This window comes from Habropoda laboriosa, unplaced genomic scaffold (assembly GCF_001263275.1).
Source record: "Habropoda laboriosa isolate 0110345459 unplaced genomic scaffold, ASM126327v1 scaffold22, whole genome shotgun sequence".
NCBI classification, from domain to species: domain Eukaryota; kingdom Metazoa; phylum Arthropoda; class Insecta; order Hymenoptera; family Apidae; genus Habropoda; species Habropoda laboriosa.
The window spans coordinates 601,031-614,230 of NW_017100261.1; the positions used below are offsets into that span (position 1 = coordinate 601,031).

General features: G+C 45.4%; 1 protein-coding gene across 1 annotated transcript in view; it reads right to left on the reverse strand.

The window, feature by feature from the left end:
- Window positions 1–1,177: 1,177 nt before the first annotated feature.
- The window catches only part of LOC108572745 (LIM domain only protein 3-like), a 43,034-nt gene continuing 31,011 nt past the window's right edge, over window positions 1,178–13,200 (reverse strand). The window contains exons 4-5 of the mRNA XM_017935023.1: window positions 9,544–9,700; window positions 1,178–1,327 (exon numbers count right to left, since the gene is read on the reverse strand). Of these exons, the coding sequence (XP_017790512.1) occupies window positions 1,178–1,327; window positions 9,544–9,700 (307 nt within the window). The remainder of the gene's footprint in view (window positions 1,328–9,543; window positions 9,701–13,200) is intronic.

Genomic DNA, 13,200 nt, shown 5'->3' on the forward strand with positions numbered 1-13,200 from the left:
ATCTCCGGATCGTATGGGTATGAAGGAAATAAAACATTCGCTCGCTCTACTAGCCGCTCTCTTCGTCGTTTCTGATAGTCGAGCGGCTGATTCGAGAGACAGAGAGAAAGAAAGAGAGAGAGAGGGAGAATAGAACTTTTGGCATAACTCAGCCTCGTTATCTGACTCGCAAATAAGGCAACGGAAAAGTTCGCGACATCAATCTGGCCCTCTACCGGGAGATTCGAAGTTGAAACAATGCTTAAGTCATCCCTTAACGTATGAGCCCCAAGGGGGTGGCGTGGCTGGTTCACTGTCTGTGGACGGCGAGGCGAACTCCTCTACCGATTCGATCTACCAAGGCCAGGCAGGCACCAACCTCGTCCGCCAATTTCACCCCGTGGCCATTCCTCCGGTTCTACCGGTAGTCCGTTGCGTTGGTCCGGTAGTCCGGTAAAGCTAGATTTACCGGCATAGCCCGCAACGGACAGCAAAGTCGACTACAAGAACGGGGCAAACTTTGATCACCCCTGAGCATTCGGTTTACCCGCATTGTTTCCACGCGCGCTCTAACCTCATCCTCGTCCCCCTCCCTCTTTCTCTCTGTTGATATTCCATTCGCTGTCCACTGCATCCTAGCATCCCCCTTAATTTTTACGTCCTACTTTAGTCAGCGAAATTCGAACAATTAAACTTCGTCTAAACAGCACCAATGGTTTCGCGCGCACCGACTCGATTCGTACAGTAGATATTGTGTATATAGATATATTTGCCTTTTTTTTTTTATAAATTCGCGCGCGAACGAGAGTCAGTCCACTTGCACAGGTGAATTTGCTTAGATGATTCACCGGAATTCGTTAGAAAGTTAGGATGTTACGGGGTACGATTTTATTAGAGTACCGTCTAGTAGATTTTTTTTTTTTTTGGAGAGATATAAAGTCGCCGATGGAGAACGATGTTTTTTAACTTGCATCTACGTGTTCCGTGGTTCGAGTGTTTTTTTTTTTCTTGTCGATTCTGGATACGAACCGGGAACGTGGAAGCAGACTTTTGAGACTTTTTACTTTTTAGTAACGAGCGAAACGCCGAAGTGTTACTCTACGATAGCGACAATGTTGATAGAAGACGTCCGTATCGTTAAACGAATTTGGCAACGCACCCGCGATACGATCGATACGGTCGGCGTTTACTTCGTTTATCATTTGGTATCGTAAGGTGCTTGTGCATTGATACCGTTTAAATTATTCATCGATGTGAGGATGTTATGGGCGCTCGAGCTTGCCGGCGCCGCGTATCCATTGTGGTTATGGGTTGTCTCTCCGTTCACCTGCATCTGCGGTGATATGGTCTGAAATACAGAAGGATCCTCGAGTTATAACGTGCGTAAATATTCATATGCTTGCTGTGTGGCTATAGGACCACCGCTCGGAAATTTAACCCTTTCGCTACGGTCATCTCTGCCGAAGAACAATCACATAGTAAAAATATGTGTAAAAATGAATTCTTTTCGACTTGATTCATGTAACTGATTTAGAGTCACCGAGTTTCTATCGCGATGGTATTCGCAAGCTGCCGGAAAAATGGCGAAAGGTTATCAAAGGTCGTCAAGTTTTGTCGCAAACGACCATAGTCGCGTGTAATCGTCTATAGTGAAAGGGTTAATCGTGTTCGTTACAATACAGTCAAAGTGAAAGCAGCTATAGAAGAAAAATTAATTATATTTAAGAAAATGATAAACTTCACTCTGTTGAATTCGATAGAGAACCTTGAATTTGATTAAAAAAATAGAAATTTCATCGACCTGAATGAAACGAATCAAATTACACCGCACTGTTGTATCCCGCGATTAAACTTACGAGCGATAGTGTATTCAGAAACGTGTTAACGAGTGTTCCTTTTTTCTCTAGTTGGAACAGTTTTAAAGTTCATTCGAATCAGCGGCGTGTCTCGAGGACAGCGAACAGATGGAAAGGAAGTGGAACTGGCATAATTACATTCGCAATCAATCGACCGGGCAACGCCTTAATCTGATTCGTACAATTATTCACGACAGAGACTTAAAACTCCGTCGAAGAGGGTGGCGTTCGCACAGCGAAAGGGGTTGACGCCGCTAACGAATTCGTTTTAGAACACAAGGTGTTCTTGTTCACGTTCCGCCGCCGCGCCGCGTCTCTACGCTTCTTTACTCCAAAAACAAAAGACCAGAAGAACGAACTTGTATCCTCTCTCGCAGCTCAGCCGGTGCACAACTCAACTTGGGCGTTTCCTCTCTCGCCACTCCTCCTCCTCCTTCTATCTTTTCTCTCTCGATATCCTCTCTTTCGTTCCACGGTTCTTTCTCTTTCTCCACTTGTCTCCACGGTCTTTAACCGTCCTCTCTATCTGCGAGCCATATTCACCGGGAACTGTACAGAGGGTAGAGAAAGAGAAAGAACGCTTGTGGGAGTGGTTGAGGATACCGCGGGGAGCGAGAGATGCCGCTAGGATAGGTAAGTGCCGTTGAAAACTTCAAACTTCGTATCTCTAGCTCCCGTTCCTCCCTTCACCATCAGTTTCTCTTAGTTTCGCCGGCAAAGGTGTTAAATTATACAGGCTTAAAATTCGGCAGACCGTGCGGCACAGCCCTTCCAAAACTCGCGAGATCTTTCTCCTCCCTTACCATGATTTTACTCCGCAACTTGATCATCCTAACTTTCGCGCGATGAACGAACCTGCCATTCTCATGATTTCCCTCCACGCATGTGGGGGGAGAGGTAACTTTCGCGTCGACAAAAGTGGTTGCTGAAAGTGTACGTTGCGAAAGGAAAGAGACTGTTTAATAATTCTTTCGAACGTGATACACTTAGAGGACCCTCTCGTACAAATTTACCCTTTTTTATAATTGGAAAAGTCGCAAGGTGCAGGGCGACGGTGAAAAATTCGCGCGGAGTTGCGGGGGCCAGTAATTAGCCCGTAAATAATTACGATAAAAATGACAAAGCGTCGCTGAAGAAATGCTTTATCACCGAGGTGGAGGGCGGCTTTCTCTCTTCCCCCCTCCGGCAAGAATTTCTAAATCTTCTTGCCGCAAGAAGAGAAACCCCTTTTTAGCTATTCGCGAACAAACGCAGAAGCACGATGGTTCTCCTTCTCGTTCTCTCTCTCTCTCCTCGATACAAACGCCCTTCCGTTTTGTCCCTTTTCCAACCTCGCCGTTTGCTCTTTCCGTTTCTTTCCAACCCCATCCCCCTGTGCAGAAGCCTGCACGTAATTAAGAAATCTCCGTGGAAGGCTCGGGACCGCTGTTGGTCGGTACCACGGGTTAAATTAAGTCTATGACTTATTCAAGTTTTATCTACAATTGCCAGAGGAGGAATTACTGTCCCGTGGATTTACTGCCGTCTTTGTAATCAAACGGCACGCGCTCTGCAAATCGCTCCTGCTGGAACAGGATGCTGTCAAGTAGATAACGGATGAATATCGTTCGAATGTAGATCTTGCCGAGGAAATTTTGCAATTGTCTAACGATCAACTTTTGTGGGAATTTTGATAAGTGTGTGGTAGATTTAGAAGAACAATAAAGAGCCCTTACGAGGATAAAAGAAAGCGAGAAGACAGCGTTGGCTGTGACGGTTAACCCTTTGCATTACGATTTTTCTTCATTTACTGTATTAATACTGCGGCAGGTAAGAACAGCTAGAATTAAAATTAACCTTTGTTAGAAATTTAATTATTTTCGTCTCATCTTGACCATAACCTATGACATAAACCCAACAAATAAAGCTTCCTAAAATACAGATCCTATTCTCGACCTAACATTTAGCTTCTATAATCCCAAAGGACTCAACGCCAACTTCAATAAATCCAATGGACCAAACGCCCCATTTCCATAAGTCCAACAGACCTAACGCCTTATGTACCAACTTCCACGAGTCTTACGAACCCGACACCTCGTTAATATTCCTTTTACCTCACGTCGCGCGTTTTTGATTACACACCTTCACGTAATTCCCCTCCAAATCGATCCGCAATCCCTTTTTTCTCCGCGTAGCGTAGCTAGACTGCGTCAGCGTAAACGGATCTTTACGCCTCGGCCAGGAATAAGACATTAATCGCGACTCGACGAGAAGGTGAGGGCAGTTTGTAACTGACGGTAAATGCGGAGAATCGGGGGGTTCCCGGGGTGCGAGGAGAATCGCGTGTCATTTGTCCGTTGATCTCCTGCGGCTGGGAACCGGCCAGGTGCGAGCTAGTTCCTCCACGGTGCCGCTTTTCTTAAGCGCAAAAATTAGCGCCACCCTCTCCACAACCATTCGCCGCACCCGAACCTCGATTCTTGCCCTGGCTATCCGCTACCCCGGCCACGAGATGAGAATTAGCCACGTCGTTTATCGAAGGAGAGGATCATTTAGAACCTGAATGCGCCCCCCGTGAACCTCGCTATTTTACCCGGGGATTATTATATCGGCGAGGATTTCCTTAACGTGCTTCATCATTTCGGTTTTCCAGGAGTTCTTCTGTTACACCCGTGAAATACGGACCCACGATTAATGATTCTTAATGAACACGAACCTCGCTGGTTACCGTTGTCTCGCCGAGACACATCGAAATAGTTGGAATTGATGTTTAACGACCTGTTCTCGTGGTCGAGAAGAAAATTGTGGAATTTTGGTCGGGCGATTAAACGTGATGTTAACGAGGTTCCCTGTCGTGTACAAGCGGAGTTGCATGGAAGTAAGTCCACGCAGTACGAGTAATAATCGTTATAGCGCGCAACCTGGGCTTTCCCATGCGAGCTTTCCCCGCGTGTATTGTGCAAGGATCTAGGCGGGAGGTTTACGTGAAATTCGGTGAAGTATTCGGTGCATCTAATAATACGCTCATTAACAAAAGCGACGTACGTGCCCGATGATCCGTGCAAGTTTCTTCATCGTTGTGTGTTTTCTGGAAAATCTGTTAGATAGTTCGATATTATTCACGCAGCGGAATCGTAAGTAATGGTTTCATCGAGCACATCATGCTTCGGTACACCTGGGTCCAATAAGAATGACGTATACCCAGAAGTTTAATTTAATTCAGGTCGCCTGTGCACGTTCCACGAACTTTCGAGGGTCTAATCGTCTGGAAGAAGTATAGAAGACGTTGTAATACCTTATTCGCCGTACGAATCTCGTACTGCACATTGATCCTCTTAAATTCCCATGTAGTCTCCGTCTTGGCATTAGCATATTATCTTCAGCAACCTCCTTCTCCCCTCCCCTTTCGTTCCCTAGTTCCACCTCCTTCAACCCTCTGATTCGCGGAGGACTTTGCAGACACTTGAGAGTTTGTTTTAAAACTCAGATAATCGTTTCGAACTCCCTCCCCCTATTTCCCTCTCATTCTCTCCTTCTCAGCTTCTTCTCGCGCCCCTATCCCTTTCTCACGCCAGCGTTCCGCACAGTCTCAAGGGGAAAATTAGATCAAAATAAGACTTCTCGCCAATTTTTAAACGCGTTACAGTTGTATCGTTGGAAGGACAGAGAAAGCGAGAGAGAGAGAGAGAGAAAGATTACATCGTTGAAACGAAGTTTGTCGCGGCGCGATAAAAAGACGTCACCCGTCGATCTCGAATCGATTACAAAGTTCGCCTATCGAACGGGGGGCTCTTCCTAAACGCGTTTAAACAGCCGCGTGACACGTTTGATAGATGAGAGAAACCACGGGAGCGTATCTCTTCAGACGGGACACGTTTCCTTTTTCTCTCTCAGGCAGAAGAAAAAACCGTAGAAACGTAGGGATACGAGGATGGTAATTGAATTTATCGAGGGTGATGACCGTCGTATTTTTTCCATTCTTTCCTTCTTTCACCTTCACCCCCCATTACCGGTCTTACCTAGGATCACTTGGCACGCTCGAGTTATTCGTAAACGGCACACGGTCGGGCATTATTTACAAGAGCCGGCGAGAGATCCTCCTTCTCCTCTTTCTCCTCGTTTGGGTGCTACGGCTGAGAAAGATTGGGACAGCTGTCTGTTCTCAGGCAATCAGAAAAACTACCATTCTCCTCTCTCCAGCCGGGGCAACTTCGCCATTCCCATAGCCACGGCTTAAGGAGAGCGCTAGGGCGGCAGCTGCCACCACCGGGATGAGCACCCTCTTCGCGGTTTTTAAGAATCTTAACGCCTCTCCCTTCTTACGCTCTTGATTTTGTCAAGTCGAGATAGCGCCTACCACTTTGCATTTCGTCGCGACGTCTAATTCCAGCAACGAGCCAGGCCTCTTTTCGAGGGTCCGTTCATCCCTTTCCTTCCTAACTCCTGTTGGTCGTCCTTTCCACCCAATCCGTTCCCATGATTTTTTGCACCGTCGAGTGGAACGTACCTCTCGACGATAGATAGTTTATCGATATCGCGATAATGAAATTAGTCGATCAATTGATAACGCGTCTCGAATGCTAGCTTATCTCTCGTAAGTAGTTGTACTCCATCTAAAGATGTGATAAATTTTCAAAATTATTCTTCTTTGTAACAAGTGTGTTTACCAACTTCACGTTGCTTCGCGACAATTTTTAACGTTCACATTTTCCTCACCTCGATGTGCCAAAAATGGTGAATTTTATTTTTATCCTATCATATACAATGCTCTAACTTACGTTCTTTGCCATAATAGAAAGAATAGCGCGATATTGAAAGTGAGAGAAAGTAATTAAAAGAAATTGCATCGATTGGACAATTATTGCGCACGTGTGAAGCGCGAGCATAAAGGGTTAACCAGAGACGCGTATAACGAAGCACCATAGGCCAGCTGCCCCTAAGATCGTCTTTTCCATTCAGATGCTAAACGTCACGGCGGCGTTCATCGAGGAAACAGAACGGTGTAGCCCACGGCTGAACACCTTCGAGTGTTCTCCGTGATCGAAGGTATTCACGCTCCAAGAACGACCGTGTCAAGAGGGATCCATCAGGCTTAGCCTAATAGATGCGCGAACGACATTAGCATGCCGCGGTGATTATTGGCATTAGTCTGCCACTCCGTTATTTCGCGGCATCGGTCATTTATAACCCTCAGCTGTAAACCGTGGCATAGAATCGATACTCTGCTACTCTTGAACCCGTGGCTCTCGATCCTCGACGTGAACGAACCAGGTAACGTACATATGTACACGCGTGAGAAATCGCGAAAACGCACAAGACAAACAACGCGTTTTATCGCCACGTACCGAGCATTACCATTTACGTTCGTGTTCACCACTACAATATCGTCGAACCTTCTAAACGTGATTGCGTGTTAAAAGGGTAAAAATCGTTATGCGATTGCGACACAGCGATTTATGCGTTACAACGTCCCGGGCGATATTTCTTTTCAGTACGCGAGAAACAATCGTCGGTCGAAGGTTCGTGCATTCGCACGTAATTTCTCCTACACGGTTTCTCTTACTTTCTCGAGCGAGGCGGTCACCACCGCCGACTTCTCCGGTTTTCTTTTCTCCAACACGCGGATTCCGCCGCGCACCGCCACTCCCACTTCGCCGGGCGTACGTGCAAACTGATATTAATTGAACTAAACACTCAGGCACGGTGAGAAACGCAACGCTCCTAGCAGCCCTTCCACGCACACGGAAGCCGGTGTTCGCACGCAGCGTTCCCAAGAACATGAACACTTACGTGGTGTAGAAATAGAGTCGCAAGGGTTAGCAACCCCTGAATTACACGCAGCTCGCCCGACAGGACGGTGTAAGGGGAGGAAATTTGCATATTATAAGTAGTACACGCTGCCGAGGCTGATATCATCGGACTTGGGGACCTCGTTATTCTGTGCATGCGTACAATTCGCGCGTGTGCGCCGGCAATCTAGCCACTTCGACCGGTCTTAAAAGTTTGTCCTGAAACTTCCTTAACGATAGTTTTCGCCAATTATGCGAATTGCCCCCCTCGACGAGACTGGGATTAAGACGAGGCCGGAGAAAAATGAAGCAATTGCGGGGGAAATATTGTTGACCTTGAAGGAGCGATTGCTTATAGCCAGTGACTGAGTTTCTAGAGTTAGAGATGGGAGAGAAGAGTGTTTGGATTGAATGCTCGAGATTAGGGTGCATGACCACCTAAGGTTTTCGGCGGACTTGACTGAACGTGTCCTGGAAATTTCTGTGTGGTTTGTCTGGATTGAGGGATGGTAAAATAAAGAAAGAAAGAACGTGTAAGAATATACGGTGTGCAACAGATGTGCTCAATATAGCTATTAATCCGCGTACGACGAATGCTCAGATTACGTTTGGTACAGGAAATACACCTATTTTACGTATTAAATGAAAATAACCCAGAAAAATATAAAATATAATACAAAGTTATACCCAATTCCTTCTTGAAACCCGCGTGCAATAGAAATTTTGCTACGGGTCAAAGCGACCCTGCATTCGTCTCTCGCGACCGCCTAAAACCATTCGCCTTCCGAGGGTTAATTAGAGTCGTGGAGAACTATTCTGTGATATTTTTTTCAAAATCCCACTACTACACCTCGCCATTCGGCGAGTGTTTTTTCAATTTAGACATTCGAGGCATCTTAAGCAGAGTATAATGAAGAGGTAGCCGGTAGTCGATCGGTAAATATTGCACTTGGTAAATTACGGAACGTGACGCAGGCATGCAAGGGGACGTAAACATCCTTGCAAGACGGAGGTCGGATTAAGTAGATCGGATCCTCCTCGGGTCAGACAGGCCGAGGTCCGCCGTACGGCAAGAGCTTAAGATATTGTTTCGAGGCACTGCTGTTGCCTTAAGATAATCAAGAAACCCAAACGGCTTAACGCGACGAGTTCATAATTCCAACTTGTATAGCAACCCTCTGTAGGTCTATATTATACAGCCTTCGAGGATGCTCGACGGCGAACAGATTTCCTTCGTACCCGGTACGAAACATCTTTTCTAACTTCACGCCTTAATCATCGGACGATCTTCTCAAAATACTCTTCCCCCCTTTCCTTCATTCACGAACCACGGTGACACAAGGTTATTCGCAAATTTCCGCCGAGTAATTCCACTTAAGACGCCCGTCGAATCCTTATTCAAAGAGTAGAAATTCTTTCGCACGTTCCACACCCCGTTGAAGAGGACGACGGATCGTTAAGGTATGCGATGAGGCTTGCTTAACAGGCCGGGGCTTAATTAATAAGGACACGCGATATCCGAACTCGTAAGATGCTAGCTGGATGGTAAAGCATAGCTGAAGCCTCGGGGGAGTCCTTTGTTGTCGAGAGGGTCAGGACGAGCGACCTGCCACTTTAACCCACCTTAAGGGGTTACGTCTTGAGGAGTTTTCATCCTTCGAGAACATCCGATGGAACGTAATTTCGAGCAGATTCAAAGCAGCTCCCGGGGTCAACGCCACGCGGGGAAACCGATACGCTTGCATGGTCAGCATACATATTTGCAACGGAAAAGGGATATCGAGCACGTTTATAGCGGTATCGCTGTCAAAGGATGTCAACCTGTGTTCGATGGGATTATGGTGATCGCGCGGGGGATCGAAACGTAATCGATGATTGTAACACGTGACGGTGTTTTTGAAGAGTGTGTCAGATGGTGAGCATGTTAAACAGCGAATTACCTCCGGTTGAAGATGGGTCACTTGTCTCTTGATGTGCGCCAACGTAGCCGTGGGTGGCGGATGTACCGCCATGTTCGCGAAGATCAACCTCTCGCCGTAGTCGTACTCGCAGAGGATTTTGTTCTCGCACAGGAAGAACTTGTCGCCTATGCAGAATCTGTGAACAGGGAGCATTTGAATAATATAGTGGATAAAACGCATGTGGAATTTGAAGGATTTTATATACAGGGTGGTTCACCTAACGCGATCGCTTCAATTACTTTTGTTATTAGCGGACCGATTAAAATTCTTCTTGTTTCAAAGGATTTTCAAAGTGATGATCTCAGATTTTTTCTTCTTTTTTTAAATAAATTTTCATAGTGACGTTCAATTTTTGTATGTACAATCCTATAGTTTCTTTTGTCCATTGGGCAATTTAAAGATCTCTACATTATGAAAATAATAGTGACCTTGATAAGTTATTTAAAAGAATTTCAGGTCATCATCTTGAAGATTCTTAAAGAAACCATATTCTCTATGATAGGAATTATTTAATCGGTTCAGCGATAACGAAACTAATCCAGGTGGTCACGTTAGGCAAACCACCTTGTACACGTTCTATTTTTTCCTTCGAAGAATATTTCCTTAAAGCAGCAAAGTCGTAAAGATTAGTATGACGAGGCTCGAAAATGGCAGAGATTTGAAGAAACTCCGGCCAAGGGTTGTCGGGAGATAGGCGGAGTAGTAAAGCGTGCTAATTCCTTTTAAGACCGTTTTCCGTTCTGCCCCGTCGAGGAAATTGCGAGAAAATAAAAACAAGCTGCGAAAACGCTACCGGTGCCGTAGCTTCCGAGAGAAAGAGAGAGTGTCTTCGAGGTCCTTTAAATGTAAATTTCCACTCGATTCGCAGACGCTACATCGTACCTGGATTACCGCCGAGTCTGCTCTAACTTCCTTCCCTCGCAGACGTTGAATACTAGAATCGAAATCTTTCCCAAACGATATGACCGACGTCGTTCACACGCATTTTCCACAAAAGCAACGATTTTATCGCTCGAACGGAATTCTCCTTATAATCAAAATTCGACTATTTTCTTCGATAACTGTACAAGTATCGCGGTATAACAAATGCGCGTTAAAATTCAACGGAATAAAATCCGCACAGGATTTTCCTAGTGATCCTACTACGCGTTGTACGCGACTATACTACACGCATACACACACAGAGAGATTTGGAAATGGTGGCGAAGTACGAACGTGCTTGGCTTGCGTTATAAGAGAAATAAGGTTGCCGCGAGGGTTATACGCATCGACCAACTGTCGCCGTATAGGAGGGAACTGAGGCGCCACTAAAATCAAAGATTTCGCATTTTTCGTTTTTATTGCCGGCTTAAAAGTCAATTTTTTCTGTAGCCGCGCGGAGAGAAAGGGGGGCGCGCAGGATTCCCGGTGTCCGCATAAAGGACGATACGCCGGAAATGCTAAAGAGCCATGGAAACGAGGATCATAAGGGTGGCTGGCTTCCAACGAGCACAATGGAGATCCGCGAGGGACTCGAAAATCGTTTTGTCAGGATACGCGACGCCTTGAAATTCTTGTCAGGTGCCGTGAACATCGCTCTCTCCGAGTGTTATACGTACTTCGGGATCGACCGCGATATGACGAGCCTGCACCCGCGCGATTTATCTATGAAGAATAAAACGCTGTCGGTCTTATTTTGTTTAATCCCTATCGTAGATGTGTCGCGTGACCGCGTAATGGGTATCTTAGAATGTGGCCGTCGCTTTATGTGTTGACACGTGGAATAGTAATGCATAGTTTTAATATATTTATCCTTAATGCCAAGGAATGGACTTGCAAGGGAACATCCTGAAGCGATAATCACCGATTTTTATGAAACTTTGGTATTTTTTTATATTGGCAATCGTTAACAGTGAAGGGGTGAAAGTCGCCCTGAAAGTTAGAGGTGGTACTATTAAAGGGAACCCTAATCTCAGACATTCTTTCGTACTTTTCACACACTCACTTTGCCTAATTTTCTTAATTTTATCTTCTACCTTCCTTAATCATTCTATTGCCCCTTTTTCCCTTTGCTTCTAACCCTTCTTCCAACGTGCAAGCTTTTTTCCCATCTCGATTCAGCATCCTCCTACCTTTATTACATATTTTGTACATTAATTCACCAGTTTTCGTCCAATATTTATTGTAATTCTTCAAATATTTCCAAATTAATATCTACAGATTGTTCGCGTAAACCTAGTCGGTAGGTGTAAACGTAGGGGGTGTATCTTAGTATCGTAACTCACTGGTGAATAATAAAAGCATTTTTTCGGGGAGGGACAGTACATCCTGTACATACGGGCATTGCGTATTCAACGGATGTGCTGTCCCGTGCTGGGATCCTGTTTGAGTTTTATGTCGGGATTTCTGTCGAGTGGTTTATACCGGCGCTTATGTAAATGCAGACGTGATTTTTTTCACCACCTACCCGACCCACCTGCACGAATATACGGAGCATTTGCGGCATTCGAAACGAACCGGACCAGTTGCCGCAATGGTGAGTACCACGAAACAAAAAAAAAAAAGATGGAATAAAATATGCATGCTTACATTTACTTCGTTTCGAGTTGAACAAAATTCCGAAATTCCGTAAAAAGAACGGTAACGATCTTTAACTTCGTGTTCAGACGAAGAAGCGAAATACTTTCCAATACGAAACGACAGCAGAGGGGGATGATCTAGTGTCATCAAAAATAAATTCAGATAGCATCTGTTCGCGTTCGTAACTGACATCTCGAACAGTGATCATGAAATACTTTCCAATACGAAACGACAGCAGAGGGGGATGATCTAGTATCATCAAAAATAAATTCAGATAGCATCTGTTCGCGTTCGTAACTGACATCTCGAACAGTGATCACCCTTCGATTTTCCATACTTTTAATTCCGCGATTCTGAAACGGCGAGAGAGGAGAAGACAGGGAAACAGACGGAGGATCGCGCGGCGGTGGATACTCGAGGTGGGTTAAGGGAGGGAAGAAAATAGCGAGAGAACCGGAGAGCGATCGGAACATCTAGCATGGACCGCCATAAAAAGCAATGCTCCACCGTAACGGGGTACGATAAGTGCCATGGTGCGAAGTAAAATCGATCCCGGGGGCAGCCTCGAATCGTGCGCCATAAAAAGGGAACATTAGAGCGAGAGGAGTATTGTTGGTCGACAGAGAGAAAGCGAGAAGGAGAGCAACGAGATCATAGCATAATGGTGTTGTGATTTTCCGACTAGATACGCGATATAGATTGCGCATGGGTGCTGCAACGCTTAAACGCTTCGGGCATTAGTGACGTTAAACGGTGCCTAAACGTTCGCGGCAATGTCGTTTCGCGGTGTATTCGTAAAAAATTTCCAGTCTGCCGAGTCTCTATCTCGTGGTATTAGGTCGTCTAATACGTTTATGCTCTTCGCGATGGGTTTCGTATTTCGAGTTACTTTCGAGGAATGAAACCGTTCATTCAGATACGTATTATAGTTGTAGTTAGAAATTTTAAGGGAAGCAACAGCAGTGAAACTTCTAGAACTCTTAAATCGAAACAAAGTAATTTTTAACCACGATAATGCCAGACAGTATGTGGCACAAAATTTCTCAAAAAAATTACACAAATTCGGTTGGAAAATTT